Genomic DNA, 26,888 nt, shown 5'->3' on the forward strand with positions numbered 1-26,888 from the left:
ATATTCAGAAATTCATTATTAGCAAAAGTTAGAAATAGGAATTGTAAACGGAATACTACGTAGGAGAAAAAGTATGAAACTGATCCGTACAAACAAGCATAGAAAGACATCTAAAATATGGAAAATCAGTTATTCTTACTATGTTAAAAATGAACACTAAAGTCACAAAGCAGGGGCCTGCTATGTGCAATGGTGGGTTAAGTGGCTGCCTGCAGCACCAGCATCCCATATGGGTGCACATTTGAGTCCCGGCTGCTCCTCTTCTGATCCAGCTCCCTGCTAATGAGCCTGGGACAGTAACCTCTAAAACACTGCGGAAGACCAAGAAGCAGCTCCTGTCTTCCAACATTAGCCTGATTGTTGCAACGATTTGGGGAGTGAACCAGAGGAGGGAAGATGCCTCTCCCTCTTTCTCTGTAATCCTGCCTTTCAAATAAATAAGTAAATCTTAAAAAAAAAAAAAAGACGCAAAGCAGATTAGTGTTTTCATGCGCATGGGGGAACAGAAAAATGAAAGTGTGTAAAATATTCTGGAATTCAATCACGGCACACAACTTTATTCATATTCTACAAATGAATCATATAGTTTAAAGAGTGAATACTATGGTGCATAAAGTTGCTATCAATTAAAATCAACTAAATACCAGAAATACACAATGTCTGTGTGGGAGGCTGGGTCAATGGGGACATTTACTTTATCTGCAGCTGCATGGGCCAAAGCAAGGCACAGCTTGGGCTTTGACTAAAATGGAGATAACCCTAACGAAGCAGCCACAGTGTTAACTCATGAAGTACCCAGTGCGCTGTGGGATACAAAGGATGCTCCTGAAACCAGTGCCTGGATTGAAAAAATACTAATTATTTTTTATGTCACATTTCAGCCTTTGGAGAGGAATTCCTTTGCAAGAGGGGCCACAAAAATCCAATCCAATAAAATCAACTGGCACTGAAATTTAATGTTGAAGCTATATAGGCCTTATTAATTTTTAACACACTTTCTTAAATAGGCTTCTAGGTAGTGAATGTTACAGATGAAATATCACTAAATGAGCCTGATGAGCAGCCCTTTTTAGAGGAGCTAAAGCTTCAGGGGTACATCAAATGGTTTTTGACTTTTTTTATAAGAAGCAATTTTTAAAATGTGTGTAACAGGACAATAGTACTATCAGACATATAAATGCAAAGGTATATTTTATGACAGTAGCACACATATAAGCTTAGGGAGAGCCACCTACTTGGAAAGATGAGTGAAAATGCATGCCTATGTCCTGTGCTGATGTCTAAGTATCTCTAGGAGACTTGTTTAGGATCTCCATTCAACATTTAAACAGCGTATCAGAAAACACACAGATGACAGAACACAGAACCTCTCACACCCATATCCCACACATACTGATAACTATCAAACTATACAAATCCAGTTACTTTCTGACTCACGCGCACTGAGATTTGGAGTTAGACACTCCACTCTGAGAAATAAAACTCTGGAGATAAACTGCCCTGAAGAAATTAGAATCCCACGACTCCAGAAGCTCTGCTTAAAGCAGGGATGATCACACCTCTGTAGCGTTTAGAGAAGAGGCCCAGGTGAGTTCTAGTGGTAAACTGTGTACGAAAAGGGCGGCTCTCAGATGCTAACCAGGTGTCTCAGTGGAAAAAGCTCAGCCACTAGCGCTGGGCTTTGCCTTTAGCAGGAAATTTTCTGAGAGCTCTTGGCTAGGGCACTGGAGTCACAGCACTGTTTCTGGTCTACGTGTGTATGTGAGTGTGGGTATTCATCCCCAGGGTACTGTAAAATGAGGAGATAAAGTCGTGATCTATTGGGGTTATTATTTACTTGTTATCTAACTATTGTCAGAGTTGCTGCTTCTTTGCTAAACATTACTCAGGGTCCAAAAACAAGTTATTTGCTACATAAAGAATATGTGCCTGCATCCTGAATCTCAATGGTTCTTATTCTAATCCTCAACTCTACCACATAATAGATGCATTTAAAAACTATCTAATAATGAACACTGGAGTAGACTGTTAATTACAGAATATATAGAGGTTGTAATATAAACTTGGTCCATTAAAAATAACTTCTTTGGGTAGGTGCTTTGCCTTGTGATTGACACTGGTTAAGTTACTCACATCCCCTATCAGAATGCCTAGGTTCAATATCCAGCCCTGTCTCCTGACCGACCCCAGCTTCCGGGGAATGCAGACCCTGGGAGGCAGTGATAACAGTTGGCTCAAGTAGTTGGGTTCCTGTCGATCACTTGGAAGACCTGGATTGACTTCCTTCATAGCTCCTGGCTTTGCCCTAGCCCAGTGCTTAGATCTGACCATTCTATGAATTTCAGGAATGAATCAGCAGCCTCCTCTGAGTCTCCCACGCAGGTGCAGGGGCCCAAGGACTTGGGCCATCCTCCACTGCTATCCCAGGCCAAGCAGAGAGCTGGATTGGTAGAGCAGCAGCCAGGACTAGAACCGGTGCCCATACGGGATGCCGGCGCTTCAGGCCAGGGCTTTAACCCACTGCGCCACAGCACCAGCCCCATGTCTCTACTTCTTAAAAAAATAGTAATTCCTAGAGAGGTAATTATGCACAGTAATTATATTCAGTACTTTTACCTACTGACAGATACAGATCATGACAGAAAACACACAAGGTGTTAGTACTATATATGTTGAGTTTTTCCAAGATTCCCCTTAATTTACTTAGAGAATGGAAATCTTGGAGAAAACTTTCATATCTAATATAAGTGTTAATTTAAAGGTCTTTAAAGGTGGTCTGTGTTGTGGTGTAGCTGGGAAAGCTGCCAAACCTGCCATTTGTGAGGCTGCCACCCCATATGGACATGGGTTCATGTCCCTGCTGCTGCACTTCCAATCCAGCTCCCTGCTAATGGCATAGGCAAAGCACTGCAAGATGGCATAAGTTCTTGGGTCCCTGCTACTCATATGGGAGACCTGGAAGAAGCTTCTGGTCCTTGGCTTTGGCCTGGCCCAGCCTCTGCGATTGCAGCCATCTGGTGAGTGAACACGCGGAAGGCAGATTTCTTTCTCCATCCCTCTCTCTCGTTCTGTAATTCTGCCTTTCGATTAAATAAATGACAAAGGTCTTTATATAATATTAAATTTAAATAATAAAATGTACCATGGAGATAAAAAATTGGAAAAAGTAAGTAGCTCAGATTGATTCATCAAAGTAAAAACACTATCTTCAATTTACTATTCATCAAAAATTTTCCTCAGACATAGAGTTATGCTACTTATGGTATTACTTAACCATGGGTTGTAGGATATACTACCTCGAAGTATGGCACTTCTGGAGCCAATTCGTGACCTTTCTGTGTGAGAAAAGAATTCTCTGATCCACTTCACATGAATGTTATAAGTAGGTGGTAACAGGTATCCTGCATTACTCCAGTGGTGGTGGGGAGGGGCTGTGGGGGTGCCATACTGAGATAGGAAGGAGTTTCAGCAAACAGAACTTGATGAGTTTCCCCCAAATAAGCTTTAGAACATATTTGTTTGTGTCCAATATCTATCCCCAGAACTATCGACTTACTTCATCAGATCTGGCATGAAAACAAGGTTTTCTCAAGTCTATTTCTGAAGGCTTCCATGTCATACAAAATTTTGGCAAAACAAATTTGCTTTGCTTTTTTCTTGTTAGTCTATCCAGTGTTATCAGAGTCTAAACCATGACCTTGTGATAGTTGAAAAATGTTAATTTTTCTATCCTAGGTTACTATGATCATTTCTTTGTTACTCTGATATTTATGATGAAAATTAAAGTTTTTTTTGTATTCCCAAGGGGGCTTTTAGAATTCAAAAGTTTTTGTTACTATCACTGAGTGATTTTAGATATACTCCTTTATTTCATTATAGTACTAGGCAAAACCGTACTTTCCAGAAGATAGTTTAAGAAACGAATAAAAGAAGAGTGCTCTTAAGATATGGATTGTGTTTAGAATGAATAATGAGCTGTTTACGTTGTCACAAGAATTTGAATTCCTAGCAAAGGAAATGAAAGGCTGGAAGATATTTTAAAAAGTTATTTTGTTGATGTTTCTACTATAAAAAGCCCTGTCAAGTTCTTCATTGTAATTTTTATAACATAGAAGATGTCTTTCCAATCTGCATATTTTTCAGGAATATATTTCTATTCTATTTTTATTGCAGAGTTAATTGGCTTTGGAAGGGGGAGACTAAAACCCTATTTTTTAAACTGCAATTATTTAAGTTGATGGAGTCGGGTTTGCAAATGAATAAGCGCTGGTGTAATATTGATGATTATCCATTTTTACAGGGCAATAAAATTACAAACAATAACATTAGCACACAGGCAACAGTTACTTATAACACCCCACTTTTCCCTTATATTTTTTCTCCCATATTTTAGCCAAGAAACTGCAACATTTAGCTAAATGGAGGTAATTAAGACCATTAAGAATTATAGAGTCAGAACAATTTATTTTGGGGCTCCTCATTTGAACTTAAGTAATATCCCTACCTCTTTAAAATGAAAACCTTTGCTCTGAGACTGAATCTTTCCCAAATAGAATTTTGAGAGTATTCAAAGGCTCTGAGATAAATTTTCTTTTTCTTTTGTTTTTTGTTTTTTGACAGGCAGAGTGGACAGTGCGAGAGAGACAGACAGAGAGAAAGGTCTTCCTTTTTGCCATTGCTTCACCCTCCAATGGCCGCCGCATCGCGCTGATCCGAAGCCAGGAGCCAGGTACTTATCCTGGTCTCCCATGCGGGTACAGGGCCCAAGGACTTGGGCCATCCTCCACCGCACTCCCGGGCCATAGCAGAGAGCTGGCCTGGAAGAGGGGCAACCGGGACAGAATCCGGCACCCTGACCGGGACCAGAACCCGGTGTGCTGGCGCCGCAAGGTGGAGAATTAGCCTATTGAGCCACAGCACCCGCCCTGAGATAAATTTTCCAAACTGCTTCACTGGATGAACTTGACCTTCTAGGCAAGATTTTTGTATTTGCTCTTGTAGAGAGAAAGAATCTTGAGTCCCCTCTTTTTCTGTTTCCTTTATGTAATATCTGTGTGATCAAGTGTAGTTTATTCTCCTTCTATACAGACAAGCTCTTTTTTCTACTTGCTTTTAAGTAAGAACTTAAAGGTCAGGTTATCCTTTCACAAAATGGTTCTTTCTAGCTTCTCACCATAATATGTATTCGCTAATTATTTCATAACTCATTTAAATGGGACATATTCTGGAAAGGAATTCACTGAAACAACTCCTCAAGTAACTAATTATTTTTTTAAACACAGGAGAATTTTAATTATAATGCCTGTGTTTTTTAAAAGCAGAGTGCCACAATTTGCATCTTAAAACATCTATTGTAAAAAGGGGGGGGGGATGCCCCTTGAATAAAACAACTCAAGTAAATGCAACTTAGTTGGTCTTTTATTTTCTTGATTTTCAAGAAGCAGAAATAAAATATGTCAACTTGGCCTGAATTGTAAAACCACTTACAATGATAAAAGATAACCAAATTATATTCTTGGAAGACTATCTATATTTTTAAAAGACTATCTTATTTTTAAAAGAGTATGCTCTCTATTTGTCAGAACAGAGTTATGACATCATTACTGAAATCAGAGTTATATTAAAATCTTCTCATGAAAAGAAAACATCCAAATTGGTATTTTTTCCATAAAAATTGATATTTTCAAGGCACTAAATGCATATACAAAATCAATAATGTTATCATTGCTATTTACTTTATATTTTGGAGAGTTTAATTGATTACAAATGAACAATTAAATGCATGGGAATTTATTAAGTAACATTAATTCTAGCCTTTAGCTTGAGAGGTCAAGTGCTAAGGTAATGACTGTTCTTCCAAGAGTATAATAATGAGTTCTAGTCTCTGCCTATCACCAACCTTCCTTCAGTCTGTTCTCTGTAAATTTGGGTATTTTTATCTCAGATTTTTTTGAGCATAATAAAATAATGTATATCGATATGTTTCCCAAAGACCAAAGTCTATCAAAAAGCAAGTCAGTAGCTTTTATAAACACAAATTGCCCTGGATACAAATGGTTTATAATGTATTCTGCAGTCAGTGTGGCCTCAACCAAGAAGGATACAGTACCCGCATCCCAGGGTACAATCACAGGCAGATGTGGTCATACCTGGGTCCCACCCTTGCTTCTCAGAAACTACAGCAGATGCGAGTGGGGAAGTAGTTGTGTGGGCGAGTGTGTGCCTGGGTGCCGGCTGGGTGGTCTTGCTTATACACATCAGAGAAAATGAAAAAACAAAAAAGATGGACTTGTACGATTATGCAGATTCTTGTTATCTGGTTTTCTTAGGCACTGGTACTGATGCAGTTTCTTCTCATCAAGACGGGAGGGAGGTTGTGTTACACTCCTGGTCTAGACCAACTCACTCCCAGGAACCCAGATCCCATGAATATTTTCCAGCTGAAAGTGCATGAAGGAGGTGGAGAATGTGTCCAGCATCTTTTCTGAAACCATTACACCAGTTGCTGGATCTGAAACTCCCAATCTGTCCAGTAAAAATGTGGGCTGCAGACTTCTTAGCAGATCAACTGATCAACATGGATCTCTTACTCAGATGACTTTGGCTCTGCTTGCTAAAAACTGCATGGATTCAACTTTTGGAAAACTGAATTCAGCTTGCCAGTTCGTGTTTACAGACTGCAAACACAGATATCTGATCCAAAACTATAATGTTTATGGCTCATAATTTACAGCCTATAATTCGTTTTTTTTTTTTTTTTTAATATTTGGGCTGGCGCTGTGGCACAGTGGGTTAACACCCTAGCCTGAAGCGCTGGCATCCCATATGGGCGCTGGTTCAAGACCTGGCTGCTCCACTTCTGATCCAGCTCTCTGCTTTGGCCTGGGAAAGCAGTAGAAGATAGCCCAAGTCCTTGGGCCCCTGCACCCGTGTGGGAGACCTGAAAGAACCTCCTGGCTTCTGGCTTCAGATTGGCGCAAATCCAGCCATTGCGGCCAACTAGGGAGTAAACCATCGGATGGAAGACCTCTCTCTCTCTGCCTCTCCTCTGTGTAACTCTGACTTGTAAATAAATAAATAAATCTTAAAAAAAATTTATTTGGAAGGCACAGGTATGGAGAGAAAGAGAGAGAGATCCTCCATTTGCTGGTTTACTCCCCCAAATGGTGGCAAGAGCAGGGGCTGGGCTAGGAGCCTGGAAATCCATCGAGGTCTCCCACATGGGTGGCAGGTGTCCAGGCACTTGGCCAGCTTCTACTGCTTTCTCAGGCACATTTGCAGGGAGCTGAATCAGAAGTTGAACAGCTAGGACTTGATTTGGTGTCCATACTGGATACTTTTATCAGGCAGATGCTTAACCTGTTGCACTACAACGCTGGTCCCTGTAGCCTACATTTCATCCCAATTCCCTCCTCCCAAAATGTTTTGTACCAACACATGGGAATGTTAAAAGCTGTAAGTTTCTGATAATACTTGTAATAACAAAATAATAACCATTACCAGGTCTATTTACCACTGTCAATAGATAGGAAGTTACTCAATATTAGAGTTTTATGTCCTAGATATTACTTGAAAGTCACTGTGTGGGCCTGTGTTGTGGTACAACAGGTTAAGTTGCTGCTTGCAACACTTGCATCTCATATCTGAGTGCTGGTTCCAGTCCCAGTGAGCATCTTCCTACCGAACATCATGCTAAAATGCTTGGGAAGGCAGTGCACGATGGCCCAACTACTTGGTTCCCTGTCACCCATGAGAGAGACCTAGATGGAGTTTTTGGCTCCCAGGCTCAGCCTGGCCCAAATCTGGCTATTGCAGCCATTTGGGAAGTGAATCAGCAGTTATTTAAATTATTTCTCTTTTACTTCCCTTACTCAGTCTCTCTCTCTCTCTGTTACTCTGCCTGTCAAACAAGTTTTTTAAAAACACCTCACTGCACCTTTGGAAGTGGGTTGTTTTATCTGTTCAACAGAAGAGAATCCATAGGCTCACATAGCTAGCGACATCTGGAGTAGGGGAGGTGCACTTGGCCAAAAGCAAGTTCATCTTGATGTTTAAGAGGTAAAAGGAATGAAGAAGCAGCCTACTCTTTTTGAGTGTCATGTGAGTATTCTAGCACTATTTTTCAATTTTGAATTCCTAAATAGTCAATTAATTTGTACATTGAGTTATTAAATTATTCCAACCCACTGCATCAGAAATATTTTTATATGTGCACATATGTAGGTTAACAGATTTGGACTAGTTCAGTGACGAGGAAGGGGGGAAAAAGGGGTTAAAGGGAAGGTGGGTAAAAGCAAGGATGGGGGAGAGAGGGAAGATAAATACTGAAAATTCTCCATATATGGCACAAAGCCCCTATTCTCACTGGAAAGAGCAATGTCTACTGCCAATCATGAGAGAGTGGCGAGGGTGGTAGAGAAGCTCTATAAGTAAGTCCAGATCGGCTTTGTTCCTCAAGCTCATCTCAACCTTGAGGGCTGAACCACGATATCCATAAAGGGAAAGAATGCAACATTAGAGATTAGAGCTAATTGGATTAAAATAAAGTTCCCAAGTTTCAGCCAGTATTAGTGACCTTGCTTTTAGGTGGAGACTTAGTATTTCAGGTATTTCTTACTAAATCAAAGTAAAAAGACCAGTAATATCCATAGTAGCTTATTATGCTGTCATCTTTTAGAAGATGTGGAAAGGATGGTAGCCCTTCATTTATCTTTCCTGCTCCTCTTTCCTCCCCAGCCCAGTCTGCACTCAGGGTTTAAAGAGCAGCTGAAGAGTCCTAGCAAATAGGATGGATTGTACATGGCAAGTCATTGCATAAATGTTCTGACTGATTAAAGACAAATTTCATTTGCCACATTTCTTTATATCCAAAGATACTTTCAGAAAGCAAAAATGGAAGAGGGGCATTATATTAAATGGGCTCTATCTACACTGCACCTGAAAGTATAGAACAGATTTTTTTTTTCACCCAAGCGAAGCTGACTGTTACCTTTTAGTGGTGACTGGTTTATTGACTGCTAATGCTTTAAAAATGAGATTAAATCAGGTCCACGGTCTTTATTACCAGGAAGATATATGCCCCTTGTGAATTCTAGTGGTTTGGCAATCTTAACTTCAGCAGACATAACATTGATGTATTCTGTGTTGCCAAACAGCATGGTAAGTGTTTAAAATGCTGTGAACAGCCTTATTGCCTTGAAATGATACAATCTAATATTAGATTGTAACTCAGTGACTGGATCCGAGAGCCTATCCTTGTATAGAATACTAAAATCAAAGCTACTTATTTTAATATCTCACAGAGAGAAGGAATCATTCTTCATTCCTCCATTGAAACACAGAATGTGCAAAACTGAATCTGAATTGCAGGGAAACTGAAACTAAAACATATCGGGTCACTTTCATGAGTAGTGCATTTGCAGCTCACTTTGTAACAGGACATCAAAATGCCAACCTGACTCATTCAAACTGGCAGAGCCACACTGGTGTTGTGGACTCATGAGTAGATCCAAAAGTCCACAAATTCTCAAATGACAGAAAATCAAATTGCATCCTTTTCCGTTCATTTGGAGCATTCTAGAAAAGCAGATCTTGCCCCATCCTCAGACCTTGTCCCATGTGTTCCTCTCAATCACATATAATTAACATTACTTTTTAGTCCTTTGTACAGTTGTGAATGTCAATCATGTATCAGACACCTATCACTCAAAGCTCTCAAATGGTTTTCAGTATCAGACTGTCACCTCACCTGTCTCCTAAGCAGAGGGGATTTTGTGCATCCACAATGTAGTCTGTCAATGCTAAGACAAAAAGGGTTGCCTCTAGTTAGGGTGATCAAACATTTTTCTTTTTTAGCTCTTGCCTGTACTGAGGATATTTTCAGGACAGGGAACTCTCAAGTGCTAAAGCCCAGTCAGCCCAGGGAAAACCAGAATGCTGTTCACTCTACTAGGTGGGCAAGAAGCCACAACAAGAGTGTCGTGAAGTTGTATTTGGTGACTGATTGCCTATCTATGAGAGTAAATTCACCATGGCATCACCTGGCAATATCACCTCTTTATATTTCAAATGTCTCAAACCATCCTAGACGTGCACAAGGGGAAATGGTTGTCCTGTCTGATTATTCCAATTAGTGCAATTGCTGAGAATGAGATCTCATTAGGATCCGTCTTCCAGGATGAGCTTGATGGGACGTGGGGAAGGAAACCTACATCAAATAACTATATAGCAGCTTATTGCTTCCAATTTTTTATTAAAAACTAAAGGCTACATTTAAAAGTAGTCCTTCAAATCTGATTATCCATTTGATAGTTTAAATTTATTTCAATTGGATCCATTTGCTTTATATTATGTTCCACACCAAAATTAATATATAACCTATTAAATATATATATAAACTAAATTATTACACACACACACACACACACACACACACCTCTGTGTGTGTCTTTCTGTCTTAGAAGGTCTTCCACCCATATGGGATAAAAGAATGGAGTTTCTGGCTCCTGGCTTCAGCCTGACCAAGCCATTTGGGAAGTGAACCAGTGAATGGAAGATTTCTCTTTCTCTTTCTATAACTGTCTTTCAAATAAATAAACAAGTCTTTAAAAAACTATATGACAGACCAATTTTTGGTCAAATTACAGATACAAGCAAAAATTTCATTGTTCTCCCCATAATTCTAATATTTTAGGAGCCAAAAGAAGTAATTTTGAGCTGCCCTCTAATCAGAATAGTGGTGCAAAAAATAACAAGCCTGTCAATTTCAGAATATTCAATACAATTTTTTCAGAGTCTAATGTCTTTGCTCTATACAGATGAAAAGAAATCTTTTCAAATCATCAGTCAGCTATTGAGCCAACTTGTTACCAAGCACCACAATATTTGGAAACACTAGTGAAAATTTTACTGCTCACTTGAGATCTACATGTTGTAAGTCATGTCAGTATAATTAAAACAGAGTTCACTGTTCTGAAGCCAAAAAAAGAAATTAACTCTGCAACAGTTTGATGTTAGTAAAGCCGAAAAAAGGAATTAAGAATTTATGTTTCTAATACTTTTCTATAGATGGAAATCTTAGACATAAGTGGTGAATCAACATGAGCCAGATTTGTTGTTAAAAAAAAATCTCAGAATATTATGCCAATTAATGAGATCTTATTACTGTTTCCCAAGGTAACTTAAGGAGAAAAGTCAGTCAAGACCATGTAGAATAAACATGAATAATTTTATATAATTTCTCCCTAAAAGTAAATATTATTGGTGGGAATACAGTCTAGTAAAGTCATTGTGGAAAACAGTACAGAGGTTCCTCATAAAACTAAAAACAGAACTAATAATTGATCCACCTCTGGGTGTATATGCAAAGGAATTGAGATCAGTCTACATCCCCATGTACTCTGCAACATTATTCACAATAGCTGTGCTATGGAATTAGTATAAACGTCTATCAACAGATGAATAAATAAAAAATGCTATACACACAGATAATGGAATACTATTTTGCCTTTTAAGAAGAGAATCTTGTTATCAGTAACATGGTTGAACTTGGCGGATCCTACACTACGTGACAAAGTATAGAATGATTGTTATCAGAGGTTTTGGTAGGGAAGAGGGTATGGTGTGATTGGGAATGAGCAGTTACTGGTTAAAGGGTTCAAATTTTCAATTACATAGGAGAAATATATTTTTGGGACCTATTGCACAGCATGGTGACTCTAGTTAATAATGCAGCATACATTTCAAAATTATTACAACAGTAAATTTTAAATGTTCACTGCACATACAAAAAATATTTGAGTGGATGAATATGCTGATTAGTTTGGATATAATCATTCCACAATGATTCCACAAATATCACACTGTGCCCCATAAAATATAATTGTTTGTTGATCAAAAATATAAGTTAAAAATCTGTGTTATTTCGGAAGAGTTGGAGCAAGAGCAGAAAAGAAAATAATCCACTTACCTGCTACTGCAACTTTCGCTGTCCGACTGATAATTGACCCGGAATCTCCCAGAGACGCCTCACATTGATAAAGTCCCTCGTCTGGCTTGTGGTGTCTGGAATGGAGGATGTTCTGTATCAGTAGAGACCCATTGGGAAGCTGCTGCTTCCTCTCCTCCAGCCCCAGGGCGAGGTGGATGCCGTCTTTCCTCCACTTGATGACCGGCACTCCGCGGTCCGACTCCGCAGAGCAGTTCAGGAGGACGCTTCCTCCCCGCATCGTGACGGCATCAGAGGGTTCCGACAGGAAGCGCAGGGATGTGAAGGCTTTAATTTGGAAACCTGGAAGAAGACGGCACAGATAAGCATGTTCATGTGTTCAAATAAATCTCAGCTTAACTTTCCTTTCAAAAAAAAAAAAAAAGGAAAGCCACAAAGCTTTTTCAAAAAAGTTGGTGGCTTTGAAAAATGTCTAGGAGTAACTGAAACTTAACATCAGGGATATTGTATTAAACAAATGAAAAAGTACCCAGTTCAAATCACGCAACTAAAGAAACACTTGGTCCCCAAAATAAGCCTATGAGGAATTAAGAGATTGTAAAAATCCAGGCAGGGCTATTATCAGTTTGAAAATTTAGGAAGAAAAGAAACTAATACTTTGCAAATTAAGATAATTTCAAGTAGCAATTGTAATGTCACAGCTAAGATTTATGGACTATTTCCTTCTCTTCATTCTGATTAAAGCATTCCTTGAATTTTTGTAAAAAATTTCTGCTCACAGTGTTTTATAAAAATCAAAATCAACTGTGAAAGGTGTGGGCAAAGTTAGAGTAAAGCTTAATTGAGTTTTGAAACAGGTAAAAACCATTTGCAGAAGCCAGTCAATAAAGCTACTACCTAAAAATGCAAATCCCTAAAGTGTCTTAATTTCCATCCAAATCTTTCTCATGGGCCTGGAAACCTAAATGAATATTATAGTTGAATTTTTTTGCTGTTCATAAACATAAATGAACATAAGGAACCAACAGGAGGAGCAGAAAGTTATTTAATGATCCTGAGGGATGCAGCAAGTGTAATTAGTAGTGCACTCTTTTGTCAGGCTGGCAGCACAGTGTTGCAAGAACTGCTTGGATGTTGCAGCGGATTCCTCATTGTGGGCATCTTTTGCTCAGGCAGGTGTATCGCTGAAACCACTGAAGTCAAACGACTTTCAGCTTCATTTTGAACAACTTCAGGGCTAAACTTTCCACAATACCCTTTGGCATGAGATTTTCAATAATTATTCTTAGACTCTAAACTGAATTTTCTTACTGCTGTTTAATACCATTTTAAGTCTATAATGAGCGATATTGGTACAGATGCCCCATCACTGACACAGAGGCTCTCTCTTCCCAGATTCCTTTTATGTAGACAACCTAATTATAACACATCCTGTCCTCCAATGGAACCTATACTGAACTGGGACTCTGGAGATCTATCCTTGGTCCTGGCTCTATCACTTAATGATCTGGGTGTCAAACGGATCTTTTAAGTCCTCAGAACCGCAGTCTGCTCGTATGCAAAACCAGGGCTTTGAACCACATGACCTGGAAATTCTACATTCAGTTTGGAAACCTTCAGTACTAGAATGGGTGGAGGTGTCCATCAAGTGAGCTCTGTTGTAAGCATTCGGAGATGGAGACTACATTGTAAATGCCTCTCACATTTCTACTCCATCTTCTTATTACCACAAAAGAAACACAAGCCAGCAAATAGCTGGCTTGGGATACACTTAGGATGAGAAAGTATAAAGTTCTAATGCCCTTGAATGTCAAGATATTTCACTAGAGTAATACCTACAATTTCCATACAAGTAGCATTAATAAGGTGGAAATAAATTCAGAACTCCAAACGAGGCAACTATATTAAAAAACATTTATTGCTTTTTTGTTCTTCCTGGGGCCTATATTTTAAACACAGCCTCATATTGAGAGCCTTATTTATGACTCAAAACACATAATACATTCAATACAGCTGTTTATGACAGCATGTTAATGAGCGTATGTGCCCATTATCACAGATAAATAATCCACTTACTCTGAAACAGGGAGGTTATGACAGTTTTCAGTGCCGTGAGTATATAGTTTAGGAAAGTTAAATAAAGATTAACTTTTCTTTCATACAATTACCCTTGCAACTCACTGGCAATTTCAGCTTTTTGTACTTCTTAGAACAATTACAGTCTGAATATATGGCTCTGGAATAAAGCAAACTCTCTGCTTAAAGTAACTTGGATTACTTATGCTTAGAAAAGCTGGCCCTTCGCAAATATGGTCCCTTTTGCAAGTGTCACCAGCCCACCTCCAACTGCCGTGTGGAGTGTTTCATACCAGACTAAGAAACATACCACAAAAACATTTCTCGGAACTCAATTAATCTTAACAAACTCTCTTTTTGTCTTAGATTACTAGTTCTTCTTGGAGACATTCTGACCACCAGTATAGCAAATCTCAAAGTGAAATATTTATATCAAAAGTTTGCATTCATGAATCAGCCTGAAATAAACTGAAAGAATATTGATAGAATGTATGTAGAGAGGAAAAGAGAGATCATAAACATGAAGAAGACAGACAAGTGGAAATATTTGGATCCCATAGCACACAAAGTTGTGGTGTGGAATTTGGACGCTGGGAGTTCCATGATGTAAGTATGTACCTGCTGGGAACGGAGGGGAAGAGAACAAGAGAAAGCAGCAGCAGCATGCATTTGGGAATCCAATCGAAGTGGTCTACTTTTCAGTAATGCAGAACATTTCATGTTAAAATGGCAGTGGCAGGCAAATCATCAAGGACAAAGTCCAATGGGTAAGTCTGTGTTTTGTTTAGTTACATAAGAGAAGCAATCCTTTAAGCCCTCCTATAAAATCACTTCAGGTAATTACATTTGGGAGAAAGATACTTGATGGTACCAAAATCCTATGCATTAAAAAAACAAACAAACAAACAAAAACAGGCACAAGTGAGTGTGACACCAGAGTTCCCAATATCAATGAATGCATCTCCAGTCCTCTCTCATTCCAAATGTTGGCTCGGGAAGATTTCTAAATCACTGGTTAGAATGCTGGCAAAAAGCCACATATGCATTTACTAATGACAAGCTTTTCTTACTGTGTTAGTCTGAGCAAACCAATTGTCAGATGATCATTGGAATCTCTCCTTCTCCTCCCTCCTCTTTCCCAACCCACTGCCTCCTCACCCACCACCCACCATTTTCTTCTTCTTCTGCCTTCTCTCTCTACTTCTACTCCTTGTTTTATTTTATGAAACAATAATTTGTACGCATATTTCAACACAAAAAACCTTCTGTGTTTTTCTGATGACATAGAAGAATTTTGTCAGATATAAGTATCAGAGATAATACTTCCAAGGACATTCCAAGTTTATATTAATTGAAATCTTGCAAAAGAAAATATTCTCAATATATTTTAGAAACTTACCAAAATGATCAAATAGTAAAAATCATTCTGTAAGCTTAATTCCCTTTGTGCTTGCCTTTCTTATCATATTCGTGTTAATTTCAAAGACCAGCCAGTCACAGGGGCAGGCTAACTTAGAATGGGGTTTTTAAGGTTTGACATTTTATCTACAATATCAAACATTGTTAAGTGTGAAAAATAATTCCCCATGGAGTCAGAAATCCCTTTCCAAGTCCAAAATGTAAAAGCTTCTGGTTAAGGTAATAAAAGCTAAAAATTAAATTTATGAAAAGTAGTCTAGGAGTGAAAAGAAGCACCTGAAAGATTCAGAGATTAGAAAATGTCATACAAATCCCCATAGAACTTGCTGTGCATAATTTTATCTCTTTCAAATTACACAAACTTTCACTTTGGATGCTTAGAGTTTGACAATCCCTGAATCCTCAAAATCAACCTACAAAACCAGGCCACCATCATCTTGTTAGAAATATATGCTGCTGGGGCTGGTGCTGTGGCACAGCAGATTAAAGCCCCAGTCTGCAGCGCCGGCATCCCATATGGGTGCCTGTTCGAGTCCCCGCTGCTCCTCTTCTGCTCCAACTCTCTGCTATGGCCTGGGAAAGCAGAAGAAGATAGCCCTTGGGACCTTGCACCCATGTGGGAGACCTGGAAGAAGCTACTGGCTTCAGATCAGCTCAACTCTGGCTGTTGTGGTCATTTGGGGAGTGAACCAACAGACGGAAGATCTCTCTCTCTCCCTGGTTCTACTTCTCTAACTCTTTCAAATAAATAATTCTTAAAAAAATATGCTGTCACATCTGCTTCCTTTGTATGTTATGCAAATAAGAGATGTCCATTGAAAGAAATTTAAAAAATTCTATGAATGATCCTACAAATAATCATCTTTGAATTTATCAGACATCAATTACTTGCAAAATTGTACCTTTAAACTTCAGACCTGCCTAAAACTTTAAGAGGTTATACAACAGAGGCCGGTGCCGTGGCTCACTAGGCTAATCCTCCGCCTTGCGGCGCCGGCACACCAGGTTCTAGTCCCGGTCAGGGCACCGGATTCTGTCCCCGTTGCCCCTCTTCCAGGCCAGCTCTCTGCTGTGGCCCGGGAGTGCAGTGGAGGATGGCCCAAGTGCTTGGGCCCTGCACCCCATGGGAGACCAGGAGAAGCACCTGGCTCCTGGCTTCGGATCAGCGTGGTGCGCTGGCCACAGTGCGCCAGCCGTGGCAGCCATTGGAAGGTGAACCAACGGCAAAGGAAGACCTTTCTCTCTCTCTCTCTCTCTCTCTCTCTGTGTCTACTCTGCCTTTCAAAAAAAAAAAAAAAAGAGGTTATACAACAGAGTGAAATATTTAAAAGCAAAATAGGACAAGCAAACATTTAACAGATCTTCTAACCATATGTGAATTTATTAGAATATAAACTTTGAAACATTGCTTCTCAAAGAACTAGCACCAGCTACAGCACCTGGGAATCTGTTAGAAATGCACAATCAAGGCTCCACTAAAACCCTCCCCTACCAGCAACTATAGGAGCAGAACACATAAATCTATGCTTATGAGGCCTTCTAGAAGATGCTCAAGTTATCTAAAGCATGAGAAATGCTAAGCCTTTGGTGTCCCCCAAAAATCTGTTGTGAGTTCAGGGTTGGTCTCCACTGTGGCAGTGCTGGGAAACCTTTAGGGGAAGACTAGGGAGAGGTCCTTCATCGTTAGGGTTGTGCTCTTGAATGGTAGTTCTTATGAGCTCAAGACCCCTCAGGTTTTGGAGAGAGGTTTGTCATAAAATGAGTAAGCCTGTCCACTCATTTTCACTGCCTCCTGAAGGGCCATGTGCTCTTCCTCCCTGTGTGTACCACCCTGTCCCACCCACTTTCTTCCCTTGCCAGAGCCAGAGCCTGAGCTTGTGTCATGCCATCTCAACTTGGGATTTCTTCTGCATATGTAGATTATGTCAGGTATCTCATCTTAGTGATGAAAAGCTAATATAAGAACTCTGCTCTAAAACATTGTGTATAATGAACTAGATATTGAGGTCCCTGTGTTCCTCAGAATGTCTTGTCATAACTCTCATTGGGGGAATTTGAGTAATTTGAGTCAATTTTTTTTTCCACTAAGTGATAGAGATGAAGTTATGAAGATGATTTAACAGGCAGCACCTCTTTCAGCTCGTATTTTATTTATTGGATATTTCTCTTTTGAAAACTGAGGAAAAATGAAGAAAGGGCCATGAAATGGGGCCACTGTTTACAATATCCAATGCTTCTCCCATTGTAACGAATACTCTGGCCCTAAATAGCCTAACTCCATTTAGCAAATGAAAATGTCACAGTCAGTTGCACATTTCAAATGCTCCTGGAATATTCTTGGCTGCTCACACACAAAGCTATTAAAAAACATTCTTTCAAATGACTACAATAGCTAAAATCTTCTCCCAAAAGAAATTTTTAAAAATGTGTTGTTCTTTATCATGGTGTCTCTCTATTATTAGGTTTTCAGTCCACATTATAACTATGGGCTTCTAGAGTATTAGAATTTAGCTATTTGCTCCATTGGCCAGTTTGGCATAAAAACTGACAACGCCATAGTAGCACTTCCAGTGCTATATCTTTAGCAAGTATTTTGTGTACCTGATACTAACACAGACTTTGTCTGCAGCTTATCCAGAGAGAGAGGTATATACCCACCAAAGTATTAGCACTAATGACCACTAGGAGATCTGTGAAGTATTAGTGCTTTTTTTCCTACTATGATAAGAGACATAGTAAAAAGCACTAATTGTGAGAGGCTGTGGTCATATCTTTAAAAGACTGTGTTTATTCCAGTCCTTGTCAGTGACTAACATACTTTGAGGCCATTCAATTTCAAGGCAAGATTTTTATTATTAGCAGATGGAAATCAGAAATGAATTAGACTTTATAGAATTCATTTTTTACTTTAAATAATGCAAGAATAGATTTACCAGTAAGGAAGACAGGTGCATTTTACTATGAGTATTTATTAAGGATCATTAAAATGAAGAGAAGCAATAAAGGAAAATTTAAAAGGACAATCAATGTTCTTACCTCACTAGAGTTAACCAGATCTGGCCAACAAAAATTAAAGGCAAAAGTTATATTTTAATTCCATGTGAAACAATGTTTTAATATAAACATGTCCTAAATAAATATGTAAATATTACATCGCATATTCTTCTATGAAAATATTATTTAGCACAAATTTAAATTTAACTGGACATCTTATTTTATCTGGTAAGCCCATCCCCACATAAATTCCTTTTTTAGACATGGCAAAAGTAAGTAAATAGTATGTGAATTCACACTAACTCTGCTCAGTTGTCATATCCACAAAGAGTAGTGAACTCTTGGAAAGCTACCACGATTGAATCAGGAAAAATGATTTTAGTGTCAGGACCTTTGCTGACCTAATGCACCACCACCAAATGTCCATGCAGAAAGGTCGCTGAGCTCGATTTACTCTTTACCTAGCAATGTTGATTTTTCTCTTCCCTTTGCTACACAGGAAGCACAATCTGGAAACATCGATGCACCATGCAAAGTTCAAGAAGTAGCTGCCTCAGCAACAGTGACGCCTTGGTAAGTCCAAATCATGCATTCCGAGGATACAGCATTTTCCACAAGTGGGGGGAGCTTTGTGGAGATCTGAGGTTTTTATAGGGCTAGAAGTGTGCCCCAGGCAACTGTCAGTTTCCTCTGGCTAAGCCCAATTGTAAAGAAAAATGATAAGGGCCAAGTTGGAGTTTGGGCCAGGCACTTCCTCATCCCATTTCCTCTTCAAAAATTCAATCTCCAAACCACAGCTTGATTTTGCTATATAAAAGACTGGGAAAATTGTAATGGGATTTTTTTTCAACTCAATAGGTAACACAGTCTGACATCTAGACTATCATTCTGCAGGCCTCATGCAAAATTCACACTTAAAAGAGCAACTTTGATCTACTGTTTAATATGGCCTGGGTTTGAGCCTTTCCCCTGTCAGTTGTGTGAAATGTCTGCTAGCTTTATTTCCCTTATGTTTTTCACGCGTCTTTCTCAATAGAGAAGGGATGGAATTTTCTGAATGTAGAACTGTCAAAGAGGATGTTGAAATGGGCTCTTGAGAGCATTTAGAAAAGGTATGATTTCATATCCATGCACAGGAAAGTCTATCTGGACAGCAGCTGTCTGGACAAGCACTGGTTCTGCCATTGGCTGTGAAGGGAATGATCAGCTTTTTGATGGAACAAGGACACAAGCTTCAGCCAGTTTAGGTTCTTGTTACCCCTGCCTTCTTCTTCGAGACCAGTTCAGTCTCACACCCTGTTGTCCCCCACCCCACCCCTGCATTCTTCCCCAGGTTTGGAAGCCAGTGGGCCACACTTGAAGAACCAGTATGGAGAAGCCCATCTCCACCTACTGTCCCCCACCCCCACCCCACCCCTAGACCACCTAAGATATAAAAGGGCGCAACCAGCTGGGGTCTGGGCCTCTGCCATGGGTTCAGTCTGTGAGCAAGATGGCCATTGGTCGACCTCTGAAAGTTTATTTTCTCTGAATAAATTCAGTCTGGCTACAAGTTTGTATTCTGCCTCCTTTCCGTTTTGTGCCTCTTTGCCTTATATTTGGTGGCCCGTGTGAGGAGACACCAATCTGCCCTCTTTACCTTACACTTTTAGTACATTATTAAACGTCACCCACATTCCAAATAATATGGACATAAAACCAAATATAATAATTTTCTATAATCTTGCTCACCACTGGCAATCACCTGCTAAAATTTAAAGAAATTATTCTTTATAAATAGTGATTTACTTTACTGTCCACATGGTTGTAATTATATTTTACACCAACTTTGAACTATGTTATTGTAAGGTTTTGTCTATAACCATATTTTTTGTATTTCTGTAAAAGATTTATTTATGTGAAAGGCAAAGAGACAGAGAAAAAGGAAGAGATAGAGATGTTGTGAACTTGCATTTGTTGATTCAGTACCCAAATGTCCCCAACACCTGGGGCTGGTGCAAGATGAAGCCAGGAGCAAGGAATCCATCTAGTCTGCCCTGTGGGTGGCAGGGGCCCAAATACTTCGGCTGACGTCTGCTACTTTCCCAAGTGGGAGCTAGATTAGAAGAACGGCAGAACTTGAAGCCACACTGTGTATAGGATGTCAGATCACAAGTGGCAGTTTAATACCCTACACCACACACAGTAGGTTAATCCTCCGCCTGTGGTGCTGGCATCCCATATGAGTGCCAGTTCTAGTCCTGCCTGCTCCACTTCCAGTCCAGCTCTCTTCTAGGGCCCGGGAAAGCAGTGGAAGATGGCCCAAGTCTTTGGGCCCCTGCACCCATGTGGGAGACCAGGAGGAAGTACCTGGATCCTGGCTTTGGATAGGTGCAGCTCCAGCCATTGCAGCCATTTGGAGAGTGAACCAACAGAAGGAAGATCTTTCTGTCTTTACCTCTCATTGTCTGTAACTCTCTCAAATAAAATAAAATCTTAAAAAAAAATGCACCACAATACAGGCCCCCTGCATATCCAAATTTAATTAGATTGTTTTCCATTAGGTTTTCTTAAAGGGGAACTAATGTATGCTGCATAGTATATGTTTCACTCTCATTTGGAAAAGTACTTACTTTTCAGTGATACATTTATTACAGCATTTTGCCAGTATGCTAAATTTAACTTTACATGCAGGCCAAAGTAGGGGGTGGGGGATGAATGGACAAAATTCAACTGAAATAATACACTTGGTAATACTCTTGATTTAAGGTAATGTTTAATAGTGTTGTTAAAGATCTTCAAAATATACCCAATGTCATTCACTCTTCCACCTAATTATTAGTCATCCAGCGTGTTGGGCAGAGATACAATAGCAAAACAAATAATCTGTCCTACTATGTCTTATATATACCCTAGTAGCGGAAAGAAGTCAATAAGGAACCAACAGAGCAAATACATACAATGACAGGAGGGACTACTACATTCCATAGAGGAAAACAGATGGGGGTTGTTGGAGAAGCCTTCACTTTGGAGAGAGAGACTTGAGTCAAGATCTGGAAGCTGCATAAGGAGTTAGTCTGCTTGGGCTTCTGTAACAAAATGTCATAGACTTGGAGGCTTAACCATAGATTTATTTCTCCCACTTCCAGATTCTGGGAAATGTACGATCAAGGCATCACCAAGGTAGCTTTCCTTCTGAAGCCTCTTTGCTTGGTTGGCAGTTGTCCACTGTCTTGCTGTGTGTTCCTATGACCTCTTCTTTGCGGGGCAGACAGAGCGCTAGTGTCTGTTCTTGTAGGAGCACTAATCCTGTCGTGGGAGTCCCACCATCCCAAACTCATGAAATCTTGAATTCTCTCTCACTTTTCCTATGTTTCAAAATCATCACATTAGATGCTAGCCTATAACAGGCAAGAAGACATGTAGGGGAAATTCTGCAGGCAGTGTGAATTAAGACCTCAGGGTAGGACCATGACTGGCCTCTCTCAGGAACTGCAGGGCCATATGAGCAAGAGTTTGAAGAGATAGTCTGACAGATCTCAGGGAAACTGTAGGACCTTGTATGTGGGCAAAAGATTTTTTAACCCTGACAAAGAAGCAACCTTAATGGAGAGTTTGGATAAATAGAATGAAATGCTCCAAGTTACATTTTAAGGGAATAATTCTGATAGAAGATCAATGCCTGTACATTCTGCCAAGGGGCATCTGGAAATGTCTCGGGACATTTTTGCTTGTCACAATTAGAAAGGGTTATTTATTAGCATCTAGTTGACTGTGGCCAGGGACATCATACACATCTGACAATGTACATGGCAGACCCTGACAAGGAAGAATTACCCAGCACAAAATACCAATAGTGCCAAGACAGAGAAACCTTGTTTATAAAGAATCCCTCTGGTTGCCGGGTTGAGGTTAGAGGCCATTGGAAGAGGTAGGGAATTGAGGTATAACATTATTTCCACAGTCAAGGTGAGACATGGTGGGATTTGGCCCAACATATTACACTGGAGCTGATGAAGAATGGCAAGACTGAGCACCTCTTTTAAAGGTAAAGAAAACAGGGTCTTTAAGGGATTAGATGTTCGTTGCTCAAAAAGAAAACAGCCTCAGATGACTCCAAGTAGATCAGCCAAGCAATTCATGTAATTTATATGCAATAAAACAAAGACTATCAATTGTAAAAGTAAATCTCCAGTACAAGGAGCCAGTGACCTGAAATCTTTGCCTCATCTGCCACTCAGTAGCCTTCTGTGTGCGAGCTGTAGCGTAAGAACTAATTTACCCATGATAAAACAAGGAGGTTGAGCATCAAGGTATCTCCAGCTCTAATATAAAAGTCTAAGAGTTCACATCTATTAACTCTGCTACTTAGAAAAAAAATTACCCTTAAATTTAGGAGGAGATTTGTCATATGAAGAGATTTGCTGTAATCACCCTGTGATCAGTTTATCACAGACTGAAATGAGACCACAAGCAGGCACAGTTACTGCAGGTGCCAGGAGACCAACAACCTATCTCATTATCCATAAAATAAGAGAGTCTAATCTTTTCTCTTGAAGATAAAAGACCGCAGAGGTCATTCTGCTGACAAAGTACAGGCTGCTTTATTATGATTCATGAGAAATGAAGTATTCATCTTGTGGAAACTCCTATTACAATATGAAGGATTCATTCCATAAAGGTCTGACAGGTCCAGGAAAAAACTTAAAAATTCAGCAAACCTCATGGTTGACACTGTGACATAAAGTCTGATGTGGGAACACATGCTGATAAAACATTTGTATTGTAATGTGAAAAATTTTATAAAAATGGGAGCCCAACAGTGGTTTTCATTAAAATGCTGCCACTCATTTTGTCATGATATTTACTGTATCTTATCTCAGCAGAAAGATGGTATTTTTCCGCTTTGTCTGGGAATGACATCAAGAAAGAAAAACCCCAACGATGACAGGAACATTGGTCAGTTCTGGAAGAGAGCATCAGTGAACTTTAAACTGCATTTAATAAAGGGTCCTCTCAAATAGCTTGTTTTATTAGAAGGTAATTTAGCTTCAGTGGCATCTGACTATGAGGAGTAAGAATGAAATCTTGTAGGAATAAAGAACCATAAGCAGACTTCGGAACCCTATGTGTGCAACATTTGTAGGAACTCCTTAAACGATGAACAACCTGTTCATGTGCCTTGACATAAAGGAAATTAAAAGATGAATAAACATGCAAGAGTACCTCTTCCATCAAAGGGTTTACTGGGTTTGTGAGTTGTAGCAATTTCTGGAATTTCTAGAGAGTATTCTACAATTCAGTGACAGTGCCTTGGACCTACTGCAGAAGGCAGAGGCCAGTGTTGAAGGAACATACTAGACTTCTCATAATGTTGTGTTTTCCAGCAATAGTGACAAATCTTGAGCCAAATAATAAATATTAATTCTTGTCAGGTTCCCATTTCACAAAGTGAACGTGTTTGAGACAGGCCTGAACAGAAATAAAAAGTCTTCATTGAACAGCAATGACAGACTCATCTCTTAGAAGTGATAACCCTTTATTGTGCCTCTCTATTGCTCTGATCTTTCTATTACACATTATATTTTTGAGAATTTCTTCCTTATTACAAGGTAACCTTCAAAGAACCAGAAATGAATATATTTGTCTATTTCACACAGGTCTTATAAGGTCTTTAACTTTCTCAGTTATTTAATTAATATCTTTGAATAAGCAAATACATATAGACAAAACCACGAGTAATTTGAGAAGACTACTTCCCTCACGGAAAGACAATCACGACAGAGGTGACGAAAGCCTGGATTTCATTCTCCCAAGTTGTCCATGAATCACCAAGTTTACTCAATGTTTCTGTCAATAAAAACAAAGCTGTTCAGTATCTACATTGATAACATTTCCTTGCATGGTCCGAGGCAGTGGTTGGCAAACTTTTTCTATAAAGGGCCAGATAGTAATTTTTTTTTACTTTGCAGACCAAGAGGCAAAATTGAGGCTAGCATTTATATACTTATATGTCAATTTAAAATGCATAAGCTCCAACACAAAAAACAGGCAGAGGCCTGAATGTGGCCCTCCCTGCACTATAGTCTGTATTCCAAGGAGACAACACTGCCCATCAGAGCTTACAGTTTTCTCTGTAAACTAAGCTCCCCTCAATGTTCCATTCCTCACAGCAATAGAATAGCCATTTATAAGGACTTAACAAGAATGTTGGTCGTATAAGCTGGGCATACAGTTGAAACTTTTCATTATATTCCCACACCCACCTGTTAAATGCCTCCTAGTTCACCACTTTCCTGATTCCTCCCACTTTCCCCTACACCAGGGTACAGATCCTTCATCCCAAACCTATCTTCCTCCCTCTGAACCTCTAATACACTTTTCCAGTTTGATGTCTCTGCTGTCTGCCGTACCTCTTCTGCTAGCATTGCAGAGTAATGCAGCAATTCTGTTGGAAAAGGAATCTGCTTACTAATTATATAGAAAACATAAGCTATTTTCCTATCACCAATCCCTTAAAAAGCCTCAGAGAATGTCAGGTGTCATATTAACTTTGTTCTTGCATAAAAAATTCAGGATGAAAGTAAGAGACATCTATTTTACTTTCTTATCACAGTCGAGGCATCATAGTCTAGCTCAATCTGCTGTGGCTGAGATGAGTTCCTCATTGACCTAAAAAAAAATTGGTAACTTGCAGTCAAGGAGAGCCGAGGAATCATCGTAGTATCATTGATGGTGCTTTGTGGGTTCCTGAAGTTGTGTAACCACTTTATCATTTTTGTATAAGCTATCCAGCTACTTTCAGGAGTTTATTTTATTTGATCTTTAATAAATTCCTTTCACGTTGTCCTTAATTAAAAGCAAATCAGTAAGAATCAAAGCAAAGAAATGATCTCCTGAGCCCCCATTTAGGCTTAGTAAGAGTCTAAAATTTGTCTAAATAATAACGCACATGTCCTCTTAGATGAACCAAACTAATTCCACTGAGGAGCCCAAGTGTTATCACAGAACACTCTGAAGAAAATTTATACACAATTTTCAGATGAAGGGCAAAAGCAGGAGCAGAAAATGTGCTGAGTTTATCTCCAACTGAAATGTGGGCTCCTTACAGCTCATCAAATGGAGACCTTTTCCCCACAAGTTTTATCCCAGAGAAATGTATATGTTTCTTCTTCTTTTAAAATTTTTTTTAAATTTTTGACATGCAGAGTTAGACAGTGAGAGAGAGAGAGAGACAGAGAGAAAGGTCTTCTTTCCGCTGGTTCACCCCCAAAATGGCTGCTACGGCTGGGGCTGCACTGATCCGAAGCCAGGAGCCAGGTGCTTCTTCCTGGTCTCCCGTGCGGGTGCAGGGCCCAAGCACTTGGGCCATCCTCCACTGCCCTCCCAGGCCACAGCAGAGAGCTGGACTGGAAAAGGAGCAACCAGGATAGACTCCAGCACCCCAACCAGGACTAGAACCCAGGGTGCCAGTGCCGCAGGTGGAGGATTAGCCCAGTGAGCTGTGGCGCTGGCCCTGTTTCTTCTCTTGTACTGCTCCACTTAGAGTTCTCTCCCAGTACCTTTATCTCACCTTCTATAAAGATTGATTTATTCATTTGAAAGGCAGAGTAACAGATATAGAGAAAGGAAGGAAGAGAGAGGAAGACAGGGGGAAAGGGGCAAGGTTTGGCCAAATCTAGCAGTCTGGAAATCCATCCAGGTCTCCAATGTGGGTGGCAGGGACTTGAGAACTTGGGATATTGTCTGATGACTTCTCAGGCACATCAGCAGGAAGCTGGATTTGAAGTAGGGTAGCGGGAACTCCAATGGGAATTGTGATATTAGAATCCAAAGTAGTCGCTCAACCCACATCACCACAACACCTGACTCACTTTTACCTCTTCTAACATCGCATTACCTCAATATCAGAGAAGCTTGGAATTTGATATTATCACACCAGGAAGAGCCATTTTTGTTACATACTTTTATTTGTGTTATATATACCAGAATTGCAATTAGAAAACCATCATTGGTATAAATGTAAATAATATTAGCTAAGCCTTTCCAAAAATATGATAGGCCGAGAGGAAGAGAAGAATGAGAGAGAGAAAGTGAGAGAGAGACAGAACTTCTATTTACCAGTTAACTCTCAAGTGCTCCCAAATGGCTAGAGTTGTGCCATACTGAAACCAGGAGCCAAAAATTCACCCCAGATCTTCCACACATAGGTGGCTGAGATACAACCACGTGAGCCATCACACATGGCCTCTAATTATGCACACAGATCTGAAACCAGGCACTCCAAAGGGGGATGCAGGCATCTTAAGGGCTAGACCAAACACTGTACTATATTTTTAATCTAAAGTAATAAATGAACTGTTCTTTCTCATTTTTCCCAACTCTTTTTCTCATTTTTTAAAAAAAAAGCATAAAAATATGTCCTTGCCCCTGCATTCCCGGGGAATGAATAATATGGACATGAAAAGAATTG

The 26,888-nt window shown here is 39.6% G+C and overlaps 1 protein-coding gene across 2 annotated transcripts in view; it reads right to left on the minus strand.

The window, feature by feature from the left end:
* The window catches only part of DCC (DCC netrin 1 receptor), a 1,201,543-nt gene that overhangs the window by 770,900 nt on the left and 403,755 nt on the right, over nt 1-26,888 (minus strand). For both annotated transcript variants that reach the window (XM_051851212.3, XM_051851210.3), the window contains exon 2: nt 11,969-12,289. In XM_051851212.3, coding sequence (XP_051707172.1) covers nt 11,969-12,289 — 321 coding nt within the window. The remainder of the gene's footprint in view (nt 1-11,968; nt 12,290-26,888) is intronic.

The sequence above is a fragment of the Oryctolagus cuniculus genome, chromosome 10 (genome assembly GCF_051225735.1).
Source record: "Oryctolagus cuniculus isolate XC-2025 breed Fujian yellow rabbit chromosome 10, ASM5122573v1, whole genome shotgun sequence".
NCBI classification, from domain to species: domain Eukaryota; kingdom Metazoa; phylum Chordata; class Mammalia; order Lagomorpha; family Leporidae; genus Oryctolagus; species Oryctolagus cuniculus.